This window comes from Aspergillus nidulans, chromosome III (genome assembly GCF_000011425.1).
Source record: "Aspergillus nidulans FGSC A4 chromosome III".
NCBI classification, from domain to species: domain Eukaryota; kingdom Fungi; phylum Ascomycota; class Eurotiomycetes; order Eurotiales; family Aspergillaceae; genus Aspergillus; species Aspergillus nidulans.
The window spans coordinates 2,649,346-2,668,329 of record NC_066259.1 but is presented as its reverse complement, the minus strand read 5'-3'; the positions used below and the strand labels follow the sequence as shown (position 1 = coordinate 2,668,329).

The following is an 18,984-nucleotide window of genomic DNA, read 5'->3' as shown; positions in this document are numbered from 1 at the left end:
TTCCCTAATCTTGACGTATGGCGGAATAACCCCGAGTAATTCATCTTTCTACCAGCTCACACTCTCTGATTACCTGATCAATCTAAGCGGGGAAGTCTGTTGGAGAAGGAGCAGGGTAATGGACTAATCGCTGTGATGTCCGAAATCATGCTCGCGTCTATTCCCGGATCCAGCGACAGTATATAAAACGCGCCGCTCCACGCTGCTTCACGTCTGCCTGCCCCGTCTTCGTCTCTGGTACTTTGGCTTAGATTTAAAGAACGATATTAGGAGAAAAAGATGGCCATAACATCTCGTTTCCAGTCGCACGGCGGCTCGGACATTACGAAGGATAACAACGCAGCCACCACAAATCACGCCGAAGAAGTCCCGACAAAGCCAGTCTTCACTAGCGGGAAAGACGGTGATGTTGCTCAGGCCTTGTTCAGTAGCCCGGAAGAGCTTCATGAGGAGGTTGATCCGGCCGAGGCACGAAGGGTGCTCTGGAAGATCGATTTGATGATTCTGCCGTACTTGGCGGTTTGTTATGCGTTCTTCTATATTGATAAGGTACACCTCCCCCTTTCCCAGTCTCATCATGTTGGCCCTGACTTTGTTGGACAGACTACGCTCAGTTACGCGGCCATCTTTGGGATCAACGAGGATCTGAACCTTCATGGAACACAATATAGCTGGCTTAGTAGTATTTTCTACTTTGGTTTCTTGGTTTGGGCATTGGTATGTGCGAGAAGATACAGAAACGATCAGATACTGATCCCGGCAGCCTACTAATCTCATGCTGCAACGGTTTCCAATTGGTACGTGGGTTTGATATGTTTGCTACCTTGTTCCACAGACCTAATTCTGCCCAGGAAAGTATCTCGGCATCAATATCTTCATGTGGTAAGAGCCCCATTCACCTATCAGCTCGGACACCCAGCTAAGAATCAGGGGCGTTTTTCTCATCATCCAAGCGGCATGCCATAACTTCACCACTCTCGCCGTCCTCCGAGCCCTAGGTGGTGCTGCCGAAGCCTGCGCAGACCCTGCATTCATGCTAATCACGAGCATGTGGTACACACGGCGCGAACAGCCAGTGCGTATGGGGCTTTGGTATACAGCCAACGGCTTTGGCATTGCTCTCGGCGGCCTGTTGGGTTACGGGATTGGTAATATTAAGGGTGCGCTTCCGTCATGGAAGTACGAGTTCATCGTGATGTACGTCTTCTTCCTGAAGTAGGCATACCTTGTGCTGATAAGGGTAGTGGCGCTCTTTGCTCAGCCTGGGGCATTGTCATGTTCATTTTCCTTCCCGACTCCCCGGTCAATGCGCCAGGCTTGACACAACGAGAACGTCGGATTGCCGTTGAACGACTACGGGAAAACCAAACCGGTATCGAGAACAAGCACCTAAAGCCACAGCAGGTCCTTGAGGCATTCACCGACTACAAGATGTACTTCTTCTTCGTGCTGGGCTGTGTCTGTACGTCGCTATGGTCCCACCGATTAATCGCGTACAGATTGATAGAGATTGACATCCGCATTCAGGCAACATCCCCAACGGCGGTATCTCCAACTTCGGGACAATCATTATCAAAGGCTTCGGATTCTCGACTCTCGTTACGACTCTGATGCAGGTACGTTTGTCTGACATACTCATTCACAACCCCATCAAACCATCCAAACGGACTGACATGTGAAGATTCCCTACGGCGTCCTAATCGCACTCTCAATCCTAGCGTGCGTCTACCTGAACGACCGCTTTGAAAATCGCCGATGCGTATTCATTTTGCTATTCCTGATCCCCAATCTAGCGGGAGCATTCGGGCTGCGCTTCGTTCCCGAGAGCGAACAAATCGGCCGGCTGATCTGCTATTATCTCACAGGGCCGTATAATGCGGCTTTTGTGTTGATTCTTAGTATGCAGACCGCTAACACTGCCGGTATGTCTGGTCGACGCCCTCATCTCAGCTCTGCTGGGTGTAATTTGAGATATGAAGGATGCTAATCGCTACTGGATGATGTGGGTTAACAGGACATACAAAGAAAGTTGTCACAAACGCAGTCCTTTTCCTGGGTTACTGCACTGGGAATATTGCGGGGCCGTTCTTTTACCTTGAGAGTCAAAAGTAGATGCCCTTTGCTTTCCTTCTTCCCTTCACTCCTCTATCAACAAGATACTGATGATCTCATTTGATAACTAGACCGACCTACTCACTCGGCATATGGTCCATGATCGTTTCGCATCTCATCGAAGCTGTCCTAATCAGTACACTGGGCTTGCTCCTCCGCTGGGAGAACAAGAAGCGCGATCGGATTCAGAGCCAGATGGAGGGTGGCTTGGAGGGACGGGACCTTGGAGCCACAGCGTTCTTGGATTTGACGGATCGTGAGAATCTGAAGTATGTCCTTTCCACTCCCCACGTGTGTTTTAGTTTTCTTTGTCTGGTTTGCTTTGCTGTATGCCATGACGTGGCTAACAAAGAGTTGTCTAGTTTCCGATACATATATTAGAGCATTGGGTATGTGTGGATTTTGGGGACGGGTTATATCCTGGGACTGAGGGGAAGTGGAACGGGACAGTTTGTCTTGTTCACTACTTCCGCAAATTGCTTTTGACAAGGTACAATAGTATGGGTTATCGAGGTGAATATGAGCAGGTGTAATGAATGAATGGGTCATTGGATTTCAAGGATGTGTATCATCCACAATAGAGGGATATATAACACACAATGAAGGCCACTGGAAGCAGCAGCTCAAGCTCAATGCTATTCTAAGGACTAATGTTGCTTGAAATCACCCGCATGACATGTACAGTAGGAAACTATGTCGCCGTAGCACCGAGCTTCAGCCTGGGTCCGTTATATTCTTCTGAAATACATGTACCTACTGTCTTGAATGGTGCATTGCAACGAGAGAGTGATCAGACGCTGACTTCGCTGTTTTCACCTAACTAATGTATCTGGTTGTCCACTCGTAACAAATTTAGGAAATTAGCACTGTGTCGAAGTAGTTGGTGTGAGAACCATCTAAGAGACCGATCAATATAGCCAAATGCTGTTGTCTCGACTGAAATATCCCTCACTAGCCTCAGTCCCATAGAGGAACAACTTAGCAAGCTTCCCGTTGTGAAAGTTTCAATAATACTGCTGACATTCACCTCTCTTCTGCAAATTTCCTATTGCAGGTAAGAAACCTTGCGAAGACCTATCGCTCTCGGAACCAGTCAATATCAAAAATGAAGCACATGCAAAGCGAACGGAGTCGACTTCTGCGGATGGCTCGCGAAGAGTGCACTATAGATAGCGATTAACGGGTATAATCCAGTGCGATTCCGTGCTTGAACGCCGCTACCCGACTTAAATCACCCACCGCAGTAGACAGTTGTATAAAGCCGGGATATAAACCACTCTACAGTTAAATACCTAATTCTGCTTAAGGTGTGGGTTTACAGCTTTATACCGAAAATAAAGTCTCCTTCAAGTCTCATTCTTAAGAATGTTGAGAAATGCCGTATGGTACGGCATGCATGTTATTATCGATGTACACTCGCTCCCGGGCGGGTGAACGGGATGCCGTTTGGCGAGGCTGAGGGGCCCAGGGGTATTCATTCGGTTCCATGACCAAACATTCTTGAAGTACTAACTTGAAGTTGTCATAATCAGCTATATCAAGTTCCGGACCAGATCGTACGGTATTACACCCATTCAACGAGCCAGTCGATTATGAAACTGTTATTCTTCAGTCCTCTGCTCACTTGTCTGAAGCTGGATCTGCGTGACACTGCAATATATCGTCGCCGGAGTCTGGTTAACCCAATGTTCCAGTCAATTTCGGAGAGGCTCCGCAGAAAGACGTATTAGTTGTCGCATTCCGAAGTTGATGCAAATGCTGTGTTTTACGTGCACCGCTGTTGTGTTGCAGGCCGGCGCGCTACTAAGTTTGTTCCGACGCGGAGGAATCACCAGGCGGAAGGCACATTTCCAGTGTTTGCCGGCGGCCGGTCCGTACAAGCCGAATTCGACAACACTTTGGCCGGTCGGGAGCAGGCCTTAACGCCGGGCTGCACGCATTTACGGATCATGCTTGTGGGAGTTCTTACTGAACCGCAAATCAGATGGCAACACCACCATTAATGGCGAGGATACGCAGGCGGATTGTTGAAATCTTCTGGCATTTGCCGAGCAGGGTAATCAATCGCAATAAAGGAAACAATGCCCTTCGTTTCTGCTGGGGTATTGTAACGCAGCGACTTGCAGCGACTTGCAGCGACTTGCACCGCATTAACAACCCAGAACTCTGGCTTATAGCTTGTGTTCCTTGCGTTCTTGCGTAACCCTACCAACATGTCGGCAATCTAAATGTACAAACGGCTCCGCAATTCGACCCCGGATCAGCTCGAAATTGGCAAACTCCATAACTGCGGGGAGTGGGCTGCTGATCTAGTGAAAGACTCGAGGCTTGAAAGTTGGGCTTTGACAGACCGCTTGAGCCTGTAAGGGCACGAGTAGGCCACGAGTAGGACCCGACCTGGCGTGGAACAACCGCAGTCTGGCAATTTGCATCAGGAATGCGCACCGTGGTAAAGAATGCTGGCAATCATGGCCAGAGTGGGCTTCCCATGCCAATGGCGTCACTGGTTGTCTCAAATGCGGGATGTCGATGGATGCTCGAAATTTGGGTACCCCGCCTTAGGCTGTAAGTCCCACGCGGTGATGCCTGGTAAGAGGTGAGAGGTTGAGGAGCGAGATCCAAAGATGGACTAGGGAAAAGAGAGGGTCAGCGTGGGTGAACCCCGACAGTCTGAGAGTGTCAAACCTCATGACGTAAGGTATGCATGCACTACTACTAGCAGTCCTGGAAGCCTCGCAGTCCAGCACAGCCATTGGGTTTCAGCCCCCGACCATGGCCGGCCCGCGGCGATCTCTTGCAAACTCTGCACCGTCGTAAGACCGCTGATAGCATGACTTGGCTGTGAGCTTCATCGTCTCCTGATCGAACGCCTCATAATTACCTACTTTGTAATATTCTGCAGTATGCCTACGGAGGCCTCTGCACCGTGGCCTGTTTCATGGCCGCACTCATTCGCGGAGGGCGTCATCTCTCGTAGGAGCTTAACATCCACTCGACCCACTGGCAGACCACTTGTGATAGCAGAAAGAGTGGGTATCCAAGTGGCCATCCTCGGTGGGACGGTGCCCTTTATAACGTCGACGCTTCCCTGATAGTTGATTAATCCTTGATTCAGCTCTTGATTACTGAAAACATCATTGTGAAAGAACCCGCCGGCGAAGCCCGATTTCAACCCTCCCTCGCCGCCTGCGTTCCCTCCCAGCACTTTCTTCCTTTCGCAACTCTCCGCCAAACGTGCTGCTCGTTTCCGCTAATCTAATCTACCGATTTGTTGCCGCTTTGGGAGATCATCATTATGTCACGAACAACCGTTCTGCTCATCGGAGCTGCGGGTGAGACCGGAGGTTCCATCGCAGCCGGACTTCTCGAGCACCCGACTTTTGTAGGTCATCACCGTTCGCTATGCTATTGCTGTGAAGCAAGAAAAAAAAAAACCAGCGTTTCTGACTTTCACCGCCATCCAGGAAATCCACGCCCTTATTCGACCCCGCTCTGCTCAGAAACCAGCGGTTCTCGCTCTGCAGGACAAGGGAGTACACATCCGTAAATGTGATCTGAAATCGTCTGAGGAGGAGCTCGAAAAGGCGCTCTCCGATATCGATGTCGTCATCAGCTGTGTTGGATCGGCTGAGCAGCAGGATCAAATCCCCATCGCCAACGCAGCGAAGAAAGCCGGTGTCAAGCGATTCATTCCCTGTGGTTTCATCACGGTGGCACCACCGGGTGGGATTATGTGGCTCAGGGACGAGGTAATTAGATATGCCGTCGTGTTTTGCCAACAGCTTCTGACAATGACCACAGAAAGAGGCCGTTTACAACCATATCAAACAGCTCCACCTTCCCTACACTATCATCGATGTTGGTTGGTGGTACCAACTTGCGTACCCCCGACTCGAGTCTGGAAAACTCGACTATGCCATGACAACGTCGAACAACGAGATTGTTGGTGATGGCAATACGCCCTTGGCCTTGACAGATTTGAGAGATATTGGTCGCTATGTTGCTAGAATCATCACGGACGACCGTACATTGAACAAGATGGTCTTCGCATACAACACCGTTCTCACACAAAACGAGATCTTCGGCCTTCTGGAAGAAATCAGTGGTGAGCAGATTACCCGAAACTACGTAAGTTCAACCCGCTCTGAATACCTGTTCAGTCACGTACTGACCCTGAGATCAGATTTCTGAGGAATTGGTTCAAAATCGAGTTCTTGCCGCTCGTCAATCAAGTGAAACCTATCCTTTTGATCCCGTCAAGTTCATCCCTCGGTACCTGGCCGAGTACCAGCTCTCATGGGGTATCCGTGGCGACAACAACCCGGAATATGCCAAGTACCTGGGTTACCTGTTGGCCAAGGATCTGTACCCTGAATTCCAGCCCATAGACTTCAAAGACTATCTTATCGAAGTCTTCCAGGGAACAGCGAAAGGAATCTACACAGACCGCACCATCTCCAAGGCACAACAGCGCATGTTCCCACGAAGCGAGTCGACCGATTCGTTGCAGGGTCGATTCTTCCCGAGAACCGAATCCAGCGACTCTCTTTATATGTCACGATAGACGCACATCCGTCGCAAATGCAGGAACATTTCACGAATATTACGAGGCGTGCCAGCAGGTCTCAGTACTTTGTTTTTCAGCATAGAACAATTTCCTTACCAAGGTTTCTTGGTACTTGCTTTTCATTTGGCTATCCGTCTCTAGATTGCGGCGTTTGGACATCACACGAGGTCTATTGTATCAGAGATCTTTTATATACCTGTGGTATTGCTTCATTTCTTTGGTCATAGATATATGCAATAGGGATCAGACAAATCCCCTTTCACTTATTCGTTGGTCTTTCATCTCATGAATTACATTACCGTATATGCCTCATAATGTCCTCGAACGTGAGCCATGACCCTGGACAGGCACGGGGTGTACAGGATTTCCTAAAAAGGAAGGTGCTTGTTATGGTCTGGGGGCCCCAACGCTCAACACTTTCAGGCCTCTTATCTTCCCTACGAACTTAAAATGTCACTGTTACTTTACCATCATAGAACTCTTAGCCAGATATGCCGCGAGTGGAAGCGTCAAGCGATCCGTCGGACTTGCGTGATGCGGACACCCCAGAGTCGGCCTCCACACGAAGCCAGCACTCATTCCAGCTCAATCCCGATGCTGGACTGAAGCCGTATCAAATCACCCTCATAAGTCTGATTCCAACACGGGAAAGCTGGACAAAGCATTAATCCATTATAGCCATCGGTTCGGCGATAAATTCTGGCTTGTTGATAGGACTGGGGGATGCTCTCTCACGGTCAGTCTTCTGGTTATGCAAAGATACTTTCCTGACCTAGACCTCTTAGATCAGGAGTAATACTGTCGCCCAAGCTACAATTCAAAGTGCTAATTCCAGCAGCCAGCCTCGATCCTGATCTCCTATACCTTTGTCGGTTTCATAGTCTTCCTCGTCCTCTCCGCACTAGGAGAAGTGGCTTCCTTCTCACGAGAGCCAATCACCCTACATACTCAAGCAAAACGATTCTGCGGTCCGTCGTTGGGCTTCACACTGGGATGGATGTAAGTCGCTTCAATTTGGCCTTGACGGCCTGGAGCTCACCTGGGGCAGATACTGGCTCAAGTATATGATGGTCATTATCAACCAAATCACTGCAGGTGTCTTGGTACTGTCCTTTTGGACTAATCTCGGGATTGGGCAGAAGGCGGCGTATATTACGGTTTTTCTTGCTGTGATCCTTAGCATGAATTACTGGAGTGGCCGCTTCCTCGGTCGCTATGAAGTCCTTCTCTCGTCCTTTAAGATTCTGGTAGTTTTGGGTCTTATGATGCTGTCACTTGTTATCGCACTCGGAGGTGGTCCGAACCATAAAAAGGGCTTTCATTACTGGAGAATGCCTGGTGCGTTTGCCAACGAGGAGGATAGATCCGCGTTAGGAGTGTTTCGTGCCATTTTCAGAACGTTCCCTCCAACCACGCTATCTTACCTGGGAACCGAACTTATAGGAATGGCCGTACTGCACACGCAAGATTCCAAAAAGGCTGCAGCTCGAGCAATTCAGCAGACATTCTATCGCATCTTGGCCTTTAACCTTGTCGTTGTCACGTTGTTGGGAATGGCGATCCCTTACGACGAAGACATACTAGAGTTGTCTATCTACACCTCCAAGCGCAGAGCTATGGCTTTTGTTGTGGCTGTTCAGGTGGCCCATGTTACTGTGCTACCGGATATCCTGAATGCTTGTATCCTTATATTTGTGGTGTCGTCGGCAAGCAGGGCCCTTTGTATGGCTACCAGGATTATTCGCGAGCTCTCCCTTGAGGAAAATGCACCTCATTTCCTTCGTCGCGTCAACAAACGAGGAGTGCCCGTCTACGCTCTAGGAGTAAGTTTCGCCCCGGTTTTGTCGGGATTTTTGAATCTCTTCAGTACTTCCGGGCGCCTCTGGACTTATCTTGTGAACCTTGTGACCATGTTTAGCATACTGACATGGGTATCGATTCTCGTCGTTCATATATCATTTGTACATTTTCGGAGAGTCAATCAAATACCTCCTGAAGGTGTCCCATTCAAAGCCCCCTTGGGTATCTTAGGGTCCTGGGTCGCCCTTGTGCTTTGTATATCCATACCCATCATGCGAGCAATCGAACTGTCTGATCATAATTTCTACAGCCAAGGTCTGGATGTTGGGGCTTTCGTCACATCGTTCCTCGGAATTCCCCTATATCTTGGTCTAGTGGTCGGTTATAAGGCTGTATACAAACGCAAGAGGCACCGTGCTCGCATGAAGGCAGAGGCCTCCACCACAAGAGTGAGGAGCTTGGACACTGAGACAGATGGTGCAGGGCTAAGCCAAACGATTTCAAGGGAAAAGGCGCTATGGAGGAGTCGAATCATTCCGGTATGGTTGATATGAGGCGACGTCACTGGCACTCTGATGGCGATCGTGCTCGTAACCCTGCAGGTCTAACCTCATCAATATGCCCAAGTATCGAATACCGGCTACGTATGGAACGAGGCAACGCGCGATCCAACAACTCATGCAATATTGACGGCCATACAGTAATGTGGGCGTGGGATCCTGGAAAACAGCACACCGATACGAAACATTCCATGAAGGCGTCAATACTCACAGACTGTATAGCATGTATATATATCTATGTCGAGGAATCAGAGAGGAGCTTCGTTGGAAAAGCCTTAGCGACAAATGCACAATGCGGTCTTATAGAGCGCGCCCACTCACACTGCTTCATGTTCCCCCTGTGAATATTAAATGTTGGCTTGCACAGTTTTAAAGACCTTGTACTGATTTTTCTAAGCGGGCCCCCTCCTTTCTCCAAAATCGAATCCCAAAGCGACTATCATGATGCGCAGCTCATAACTACGACGTTGAAACTGTCTCTACAGTCATCCGCTGAAGCTCCTAGAAGCAAACCAACTCCATGGTGATCATGTCTATCGTTGACCGAAAACCTCTCCAAACTAGACAAGCATCCTAACGCAGCAGCCCCCGCCTATTCCGCCATCTATATCCGACCTGTGTGATTCTTAGTCAAGGGAAAAGAAACCAAGGGATAAATGGTCAACAGTAAAACAACTATGTACACCTCCATGAGAAGGCCTCAACACCAATCCTCCCTCGACCTTCCTAGCCCCCGCGTCTACTCCTCCAGCAGCGTCAGCAAGTCTAAGCAGTATAATAACCGTAATTTCTGCGCAGAATGAAGCCAGCTTGAGTTTTCGACAATCGCGAATACTGTGGACGCTGTCTTACATTGTGGACTGCGGATCTTCAAACGTCTCATTACGATGGTCACCTTTGGTACATATGATGATTTTGTTGTGGCCTACATGCTCAAAGAGAATATTATTCCTTCTGTGCACTGGCGGAAGCTCTGAAGGGCCGCGATACTCTGCTATTTGGCGACATCATAGCTGGGATCTTTCAGAACACGCATTCTCGACCATTACCTTACGGCTCGATTTCCTCGTTAATTGCTATGTGCTGGAGCAGATATCCAGGGCCTGAATCTTATTTTGAACCGCATGCAGGCCGGGGCCAGCATTCTTTCGGATATATGAATTATGGAGGTAAATCGGAAGCCATGACCAGCGAGGCGGGAAACTGATGCGAAGATCCCAACAGTCAAGCTTGGACTCTGTTGCTGATGGGACGTATAGGACAGACAAGCATACAGAAGCAGTGCGTTATCTTTACTGGACATCTCGAGCGGTGCGAGAAACGAAAACCAGAGCCTTGAAGCTGAATTCGAAGCCCTTATAAGACTGAAAAGTCACGTCGCTTCCACCGTCGTTACGCTCAAACTGAGATTCAGTCTGACCTTACCTGTATCAAACAGACCGAGCCCCCACCGGCTCCCAAACCCTGCACTCCTACGCGAAAATTCGTTGTGTAGTTCATTGGTTCATTTAGGGGCTCATCAATTTCGAGAAGCTATGGAAAGCCTTTCGTGAAAGAGGTCAGGCGAAAGCGGAAAATTAGATCGGAGCCAAGCTTTAAGGCCAAACTCATTGCCATCTATGTTCTTCACTTCGTAGTACACTTCGTAGATCTGACAACAGTCATCTGACTGTTTCTCACATCAAATCTCTCTAATAAATGAGGCTGCCACCAGTCACGTCTCGATGTTCTTGGTGTCTCTGCCCGAATGGCATTTATCTCCACGGACAAATATCGGTCAGACCAACCTCAAAGATAATTTGGCGCATGCCTCTTAGCTGTGAGGGGTGTGGGCTTGGCCATCTTCTCTTCTTTCTTGGCTATTGCTTGTCACGTTGCTGCCTGTGCGCGTTGATGCAGAATACGAGACTTAGAGTATTAGATGAGCAATGGTGTTTTGACCATCGTCCAATCCTCAAAAGCTGCTTTGCACTCAGACTTTACCTTTGTTTAAGCGACTTGGATGGTGATCGGAAGACCAGATGCCACGATATAGACGAACCGCCAAGTGCCGTTATTCGCATATGCCTTTCATTGTTGATCCCATCTATTTGTCAAGGACGAAGTGCACTCTGGGTTTAGACAAATAGCAAGATGATCATGACCTTTATGAAAAGTTTCTAAATGAGTATTATGGTCCTCGTCGTGCGTGTTTCTGCCCATCTTCCATCTCAATCTAACGTTGACGGCGGTCTGGAAGAGAGTTCCGCCACTCCAAGGACGTTAAAATCTTCCTTATAACAAGGATACCCCAGCGGATATGCTGAAGAACAACGCCGAAAACTCAGACTCTTACAGCGCGCAACTACCTAGCGAAAGCAAGAACTAACCAGCGGAGCATTTCGGCTTCACCAAGGTTTTGTGTCATTGAGGGAATTTCAACTAACGCGCGCCCTTCTCTGCAGCTCCTTCCCATTCAACCTGACATTGCCCAACCTGGGCCACTGCACCATGAAGCACGAAAAGCTGTGCTACGATGATGGTCGACTCAAGGGGCGCGAAAGAAGTCCCCTGCTCAGCCATCTTACTGATCGGACTAAAGCTATTGTACAGAAATACCGCAAAGAGATCAGCCCTAGATTCCGGAGTGTTGCCAACGCATAAGACTCTGGACAGGAAGCCGCGCCGAAACAGTATCATCAACTATCTTTGATCCATAGTCTCTCGTGATGGGCATATCAGGTGTTAACCCAGCTGCAAAAGTCTTTTCCCGAGACGAGCACCATCATACTAAGGTTCAGGGCCTTGCTTCGCCATGGATGAGGTTAAGAAGAGGCCAAGCTCAAGAAGAACAGAGGTCAGATCAGCGTAATGGCTACGAATCGATCTAGGCGTCATTGAAGACTATTACTCGAAACGATTCCCTTTGGAGGGGCAACTCTTTCAGCCCAGACGGCGAGGCGGCCGAGCAAGCTCGAGCATTTGGAACGCTAATTCAAATTCTCACCCAACGGCCCAGCTTTGCGGCATGAACAATGAGCATGGCTCGAGGTATTGGCGTTCATACGTAGAGTAAGATGCGGTCGAGTGCTGCCCTGCCTGCACTGGGGGAGATTCTCTGCCAGATCAAGAGCATAACCTTTCCGTGCCAAACAGTGCCACATGGACACCTGCCTTTATCGGCCGACAAGAACTCGATTGCACGCCGCAGGTGCAAGATAGTGCTGAAGAGGAAGAGAATGTCGGAGACGACGAATATGAGCTTCACGAAGCCATTGAAGCGATGCTGTTTGAATGACAAGTGTCCACGGAAACTACGACTCTAAAAGTGGTCAAATCACTGTAAATGATTGTCGGTTTGGATACCCTAGACGTGCGGACCTTTGTTCTGTACAGAATAGTATATTCCGTAGCAGTCTATTGATACGCCTAGCGACCTGGAACTCCACAGGAGGCTACAGCTACCACGTGATTGTTAGCTCCTTCCCTTTTCGGATTGAGCAGAAGGCGGTGGAGCGGAGATCACATGCAAGACCCGCTCGATTGAGTTTTAAGTTTGACTCGTGGGATTATGAATGAATATTGGATGCGAACTCCTCACACCACTTTAAAGACAGACTCGGGAAAAAAAGTCCCAACAAACTTTGACAGAAACAGAGAAGCTCATGAATGGTGCTTCTGAAAATCTGAGGTCGGCTAAGTAGTATGCTGCAGACTTGCCCCGACTGCGGACAGCCAACAGCAGCACTGGTTGAACCGGAGGGTTCTCCGAGCTTAGCATGTGATGTCAGATGCCGGCCACGGTCCAGCAATCACATTCAGCACCACACTACTGTTAGGCTGTCAGGCTGTCTCATCAATGATGTTTGCTTTAGTGACAGGGATGGCCTGACTGCTGATCAATCAATTGACTGCATTAGGTGGCTTTGGGCATTTTTCCGAGCGGTCCTAGAATCCTGGGCATCCTGGGCTGATGTACTCCGTAGAGGAATAGTTATACAGAGAACCGGGCTTGATGATTAACGACCGTCAGGCCGGGGTACTTTTGTAAAGAGGTTTCTGTTATACAAAGTAGAGTCAACCCAGCTCGGACTGGACTTTCCTTTACATCAGATACTATTCTCGTCTTTGCTTCTCATGTGCTAATCTCCCTGGCTGTCCGCTTGGCCGTGGTTCCCGTACGGATAGAAAAATTCACGTGAAAAGCTCTCGAGTGGTATCAGCGAACTCCATCTCTCGCCTCAGCCATTATCCGTGCCAACCAGTCTTTCGTTCACGAGCGACCTCCCATCGTTAATTTCTCCGAATTGATCGACCCCCTCCAGTCTCCGATCCATCTACTATTGTCTTTCCCTCCTTGACTTTCGCCGCTGGGCCGCTATGGACCGTAGCTCAGACGGCATTGCTGCGCTCTCCGTCCAAGACGCCACTGCGAATTCTCCTCCCTCCGCGACTCCTCCGACTCCCAGCTATTCGGCCCATTCGTCTTCGACGCCCCTCGCTGCTTCACCACCCTCCTCAAAACCGCAACATGTGTCCGCCATAATGGATACGGATAACGCAGCTGGGGCTGAGGACCGCTCTCGTCGCGCTACCAGTGTCTTGTCTATGGATGATCTCGAGGCCGCCCAAGCCCTTGAAGGACTTCGTACAGGTATTGCTCTCCATCGGCCAAACTGGGTCTCGACACTGATTTTCGTTCTCTAGATTTCGGTGCATCTCCTCGAGCTTCGCAACAGACCATCGCCTCCCCCGACTCGAAGTCGCAAGAACCGATCCTCTCACTGTTAACTTCCACCCACCCTCTGATATCCTCTGCAATCAACGGTTCAGTTGCGGCTTATACATCCTCCAAATCGTACTCTCCTCGTTTCAGATCTGGGGCCGAGTTCATTGAACGAAACATTGGCTCGCCCGTAGCCAGCACCGTTCATACTGTTGGTCGCAAAACGGGCGTGGAAGGCAGCCTGCGCTGGGCGTTACAGAGGCACGCCTCCAACTCGTCAGAGTCGACCCGATCAAAGCGCCGCAAGGTCAACGGCGACGATCCTGCTCCTGCCGATCGCGATCTAGAAATAGGCTTGAGCACGATGGATGCCAACAATCCGCCGGAAACCCCAGATCTCTACCTAAATGAATCTCTGCCTCCCTACGATGACCACAGGTCACCCAAATATGAGGATGTTGATACAGCGGGCTCGTCCCGTCAGTCTACATGGCAGAGTCGACTTATGATTTCGACTTCTGGACTAGGTGTTGCCATGAGCGAAGAATCACTGAAAAGCCTGCAATACTGCTTAACATGGCTGAGGTGGGCCAATGGCAGGCTAGGAAAGTCCATCGTGGCTCTGCAGGAATCTCTTCAAGAGTGGGAGTCTCTTTCTCGGAAGAACGGAGATGCTTCTGCCGATAGCCAAGCCTCCAACCAGAATCTGCTGTCACAGCGCATTCAAGCCCTCAAGCAAGACGTGCTGGCTACATTAAAGCAGGTGGTAGATATTGTCTCCAAGTACGCCGGCGGGGCACTTCCCGAGAATGCGCGCAATCTGGTCCGCCGCCACCTTACTTCGCTCCCGCAGCGCTTCCGAATTGCATCGACCGCGGTCCCTGCGCCAGACGAGTCCGGCGCGTCATCCGAGCCCTCCAGCAGTGCACGCCGGATTCTGGTACTCGCTCAGGAGGGTCTGGATATGATGTCTCAAGTCAGCGGTGTCGTAAATGAGACTCTTGTCAGTGCTGAGCACTGGTGCGAGCGGCTGGGCCGCAAGCGTCACGATAGCAAGAACGCTGACGCTAAGAATCCTGAACCCCAAACTGCGGCGCCGGAGTATCCCGCCGACATAAAGCAGCCCGTCTCAGACGCCTCTCAAGATACCCCTATGACTGGGCTGGAGCAGACATAAGCCCCCAGTTGATTATGTACTCTTCACCCTTATACGACGTCACAAATATGGCAGACATTTGCCGTCCGGCACCCTCAAATCAACTCGTCTATTCCGTCTTCGGCCGACAGATTTCACCTACAGCAGTATGCTTTACCGTCGTTTACCATTTCTTTGGGTACAAAAGAATACTTTTCCTGATTAGTCACGATTACTGCTTGGGCAGTGTCAGAGTCACCAGAATTAGTGTCTTGGTGCTCTGATCCATACATTATCGTTACCGCCGGTTCTTCCATTCTATGCTATGCCATGCTATGTTGATCCAGCCGCATTGCTACTAGTTAGTCGTCTAGCTCGGTATGAACTGGAAAATCGACGCTTTTGACACTTCCAGTCCTTCTTAAACATTGAAGACAGCATTGCTTCGCGTTCTATATTCATCTTCTCCTCTTTCCAACTACACTATGTGTATTGCGCACCTCCTTTCTTTTCTATACCCACCCCTTCTAACCCTGCTTTCCTCCAAACCCCACCTCCACCGTCTACTCTCAATCTCCTCCCAAGCACATTCAACCGACATACCCTTCACCGATGCAATTTCATGCAAATATTCGTGGTAACGCTCCTTATATCGCGCGAACGCACGCAGCTCGCTCTCCCGTCTGCTAATACCGCTGCCACTAGCACCATTATCGAGGAAGGTCAGGTAGTCATCATAGGCGATACCCGTTACTCTTTCTGACTTTACATCCGAGTATGAAGTCAAGCCTGGAGAAACAGGCCTGAACTCTCCGTCACCAGGAGCAGGATTTGCTGTCACCGCTTCATGGTCTGGGTGCAGGATTTTAGGGTTAGAGAAGGCTGGCTCATACCGCGGGTCATAGAAGCGGGCGAGAGTATCTTTGTAGAAGATAGATGGGGCTATATTGCTTAGCAGATCGGTGCATCTGTGTGAACTGGGACAGCAGTCGTTGTCCTTGTTGCTGGATATGCTGCCTAAAAAGCAGTGCAGTGGTATTTGTAGGAACCTTTCGAGGATTGGTTTCATCGTGGTGTAAATAAGAATTAGGAGTGTGAAGGTCAGTGTAAGTATAAGAGTAAGCATGATGAATATAGTTCTCTGCACAGTCTGAGATCTGGTGTATGTTTATGGATATTGATATGAGCTCAGCTGAAGGTAATTTGGGGACGATGGTTCATTTAAATACATATTTGCCATAAGTGGACGGTATAGTTGGACAAAGGGGTTGTCGATAGACCACCATTTCTTTGTGGCTCTCACTGTCCCAATTTACTGTTGAGGCCGTCATTGTTTGTTTGGCTATCGTCTCGGTTCATACTTCCCCTTTTCAACTATCCATTATATGTCCTTTGCAGAACATCCACAGGATGTCATTGAGCTCAGGCAAACGATAAGCTCATTATATTCTGTATATGCTTGCGGCATATCTTTTGTCTGTCCTACCGTTAATTCTCCATCTAAATCCTCTCTTACTCACCATCAACACAACATCGAGTAGATCACAAATCCAACGCCTAATACAGCTAATAGGCAGGTTTTCCCGTGCGGTGCACATCTAGACCAAGAGTCTCTATGGCAGCCCTAGCCCCAACCGTTCCTCCTCATGTTCTTTCCTTGGATCTGCCTCTCTACCTCGCCGCTTCTCGTCCGGATCTCTCATCATAAATCTATTGCGCGTGCATGTCGATCACTATTTTAAGGAGATTGGTCGTTTGCGCTGGTCAGTGAATATTGGGCTACCGGCCGGTTAATGGAGATGAACATGAAGACGATGACCGGGATAGGGATGATCCAGACGGAATTGGGAGCGAGGATGAAGGACATAAACGCTTGTGAATCAGGAGCCGGGGAAGCCTCAACCTGAATGTGGCAGTCGAAAAGTCAGAATATGTGATTAGTACTCTGAACTCGGCATGTGACGGGTGTGGTGCGGTGGTTGACGAGCGGTGTGATTTACAGGGTACTGAGGTCGTCATTGAAGCCGACTTGATGCTTGATTGGTAGTGGGGATTTTGTGCCTGAACGCTGTATCCCGCGGCAAGTCAGCATTCAGGACTTTCACCTTAATCCCCGCAGTCTGACTGGACAGACTGGGTTTTGACTGCTGGCCGCCAATTGCAATGTCATAGAGTTAGGGCCTGGTCTCTTGTCGACATCTCGGCTGGCTGGTCTTTTACGATTAGTTGGACGATTTGGAGAACAATCAGCAAGTCATTTCTCGTCTATCTTATCTATCGTTCTATCGAGCTACCGTTATTGATTGATTGTCGTAACCAAAATCCGGGTTTCATGTATGGAGTCCGAAGTAGTATTCAAATGTGGGTACGTAAGGAAGATTCCTCAAGGAGCGCAGTAGCCACCGTCAACCACAATATCGGCACCTGTCGTGTAGCTGGACGCGTCTGAGGCTAGATAGAGGTATGCACCCTTCAGCTCCTCCGCGCGACCTTCACGGCCCATAGGGATCTTGTCACACCAGATGTCCTTTGTCTCCTTGGGGACGAAGTTGGAGATCTCAGTAATAATGTAACCAGGGGAGATGGTATTGGCGCGGGCAAACTTGACCCATTCAACGGCTAGGGACTTGCCTGTGCTGTGTTAGCCTTCGGCGAACCACGCATTGGTGTCTAGTCAAGGACATACATAGGTGGATAACGCCAGACTTGGCGGCGTTGTAGGCGGCCTGGAGTTGAGGGATATTGACAATGTGGCCGCTCATTGAGGCAGTCGCGACAAAGCTACCGTAGGTGAAGTTCTGGAGCTTGTTGCCGTTGAGGTCAACGCCTTCCTCCTTCTGTTTCCTCCAGTAGTAGGCAGCATACTTTGCGCAGTAGAATGTACCGTTCAGGTCATTGTCCACAACGTCAGAATAGTGGCTCAACTGGCCGTCCACGGCCGGACCCTGAGTCCATGGAATACCGGCATTGGCAATGAAGACGTCTAACCGTCCGTTCAAGTCCTTCACACTCTGCTCAAGAGCCTGTTTGACTGCCTCGGAGTCCGTGATGTTGACCTGATAAGCCTTGGCTTTAAGTTGTTAACGGGAGCCTGCCGTCTATCCATAAACCATACTCACCTTGCACGCCGTATCTAGCAGCAATCTCCTGCGCCCGTTCATGGGCTTTTGTGTTGCTGTTGTACCACAGAGCAACATTGGCACCAGCTTCAGCCAGACCATCGGCAACTGCGAGGCCAATACCAGCAGCGGCGCCGGTGACAATCGCCGTTTTGCCTTTCAGAGAGAACATGGCCATCAGGCTGGGGTGCGCAGGAGCTTCGGTGTTCCCGTGGACAAAGTGTCCAGTCGCATCGATAGGCGCGCCAGACATTGTATGGGACTCGTACGGTGGAAGGCCTAGAAGAAAGCAGACAGAGAAGAACGAAACAGACCGAGGGGAAGAGGCGTGGACGATGGTTGCAAAGGTCAGGCCAACCACCTTTTATAAACAAACGGGGGTGTCCCCACGGACTCGCGCCTACGTAGGCTCCTTCACTCATTATCCCCTCCTTCACCGGTTCCAAGCCTACGAACCCCACCATCCGCAAGCTGACACCTTTTAGCGATCATCCCGCTGTACTTGGACCGAAGTGTGCATCATGGCTCTCCACTCTCGAGACCTTCGATTCAGCGTCGCTCGCAGAATGCGCTATGTATGCAACCTTAGATTAGCGCATTGGCGATACAGACGTGAGCCAGCAGCTAGGTATCCAAGTCCCTGGAGGCGCCAAGATGAAGCATCGCTCTAAGTTCCAGCGGTATTATTGGGCAGATCTCGTGTGCTCCGAAACGTACGCTACTCCAAAGCGTGCTCCAGTCTCGTTCTCTCCACCAGAATCGTGATTAAAGGACCAATTCCAACAAACATCAAGAATGTAAAATTGAAGAGTCTCCTACAGTCTAAGCGTCGTTTGCAAGACGCTCAGATCATGTCATGACGGTAAGATTATATCGTCTGGTAAGCCCTTTGACGGAGAATACTCTGTGAAGTACCGCTACCAGGTCTCGGCGTTATGTTTCTCCGAGGTTATCCGAGGCGTGATAAATGATTACTAATACTTTAG

General features: G+C 49.7%; 6 protein-coding genes across 6 annotated transcripts, besides 1 other annotated feature; 4 read left to right on the top strand and 2 right to left on the bottom strand.

Annotated features, from left to right (window-relative positions):
• Positions 1 to 18,984: part of a sequence feature (contig 1.161 621..266267(-1)) that runs on past the window's edge.
• On the top strand, positions 280 to 2,759 carry ANIA_08814 (putative MFS allantoate transporter; the record flags this gene model as incomplete). The annotated part of the gene is made up of 11 exons (XM_050611797.1): positions 280 to 549; positions 604 to 717; positions 764 to 801; positions 852 to 882; positions 920 to 1,197; positions 1,245 to 1,462; positions 1,528 to 1,616; positions 1,682 to 1,922; positions 2,015 to 2,108; positions 2,184 to 2,381; positions 2,475 to 2,759. The coding sequence occupies 11 exons, from the start codon at positions 280 to 282 to the stop codon at positions 2,491 to 2,493; spliced, it is 1,590 nt and encodes a 529-aa protein (XP_050467782.1). The 3' UTR covers positions 2,494 to 2,759.
• Positions 4,987 to 6,947, top strand: ANIA_08815 (aromatic alcohol reductase). Its single transcript, XM_676992.2, has 4 exons — positions 4,987 to 5,494; positions 5,577 to 5,861; positions 5,914 to 6,240; positions 6,296 to 6,947. The coding sequence occupies exons 1-4, from the start codon at positions 5,408 to 5,410 to the stop codon at positions 6,674 to 6,676; spliced, it is 1,080 nt and encodes a 359-aa protein (XP_682084.1). The 5' UTR covers positions 4,987 to 5,407; the 3' UTR covers positions 6,677 to 6,947.
• Positions 6,994 to 9,383, top strand: ANIA_08816 (putative amino acid permease; the record flags this gene model as incomplete). Its single annotated transcript, XM_676993.1, has 5 exons — positions 6,994 to 7,005; positions 7,394 to 7,415; positions 7,561 to 7,678; positions 7,728 to 8,502; positions 8,985 to 9,383. 5 exons carry the CDS (start codon positions 6,994 to 6,996, stop codon positions 9,381 to 9,383), a joined length of 1,326 nt encoding a protein of 441 aa, XP_682085.1.
• Positions 13,399 to 14,978, top strand: ANIA_08817 (putative clock controled protein (Ccg-8); the record flags this gene model as incomplete). The annotated part of the gene is made up of 2 exons (XM_676994.2): positions 13,399 to 13,672; positions 13,726 to 14,978. The coding sequence occupies 2 exons, from the start codon at positions 13,399 to 13,401 to the stop codon at positions 14,919 to 14,921; spliced, it is 1,470 nt and encodes a 489-aa protein (XP_682086.1). The 3' UTR covers positions 14,922 to 14,978.
• Positions 15,338 to 15,948, bottom strand: ANIA_08818 (uncharacterized protein; the record flags this gene model as incomplete). The annotated part of the gene is made up of 2 exons (XM_676995.1): positions 15,338 to 15,357; positions 15,483 to 15,948. 2 exons carry the CDS (start codon positions 15,946 to 15,948, stop codon positions 15,338 to 15,340), a joined length of 486 nt encoding a protein of 161 aa, XP_682087.1.
• ANIA_08819 (putative carbonyl reductase) lies at positions 17,138 to 18,251 on the bottom strand (the record flags this gene model as incomplete). The annotated part of the gene is made up of 3 exons (XM_676996.2): positions 17,138 to 17,510; positions 17,566 to 17,949; positions 17,999 to 18,251. 3 exons carry the CDS (start codon positions 18,249 to 18,251, stop codon positions 17,263 to 17,265), a joined length of 885 nt encoding a protein of 294 aa, XP_682088.1. The 3' UTR covers positions 17,138 to 17,262.

What these genes read in the sequence shown, in the direction of transcription:
- ANIA_08815 (XM_676992.2), top strand. Translation starts at nt 5,408, where the DNA reads ATGTCACGAACAACCGTTCTGCTCATCGGAGCTGCGGGTGAGACCGGA. An exon ending in TTCTCGAGCACCCGACTTTT is followed by an intron (nt 5,495 to 5,576) that starts GTAGGTCATCAC and finishes ACCGCCATCCAG; the next exon opens with GAAATCCACGCCCTTATTCG. An exon ending in TTATGTGGCTCAGGGACGAG is followed by an intron (nt 5,862 to 5,913) that starts GTAATTAGATAT and finishes CAATGACCACAG; the next exon opens with AAAGAGGCCGTTTACAACCA.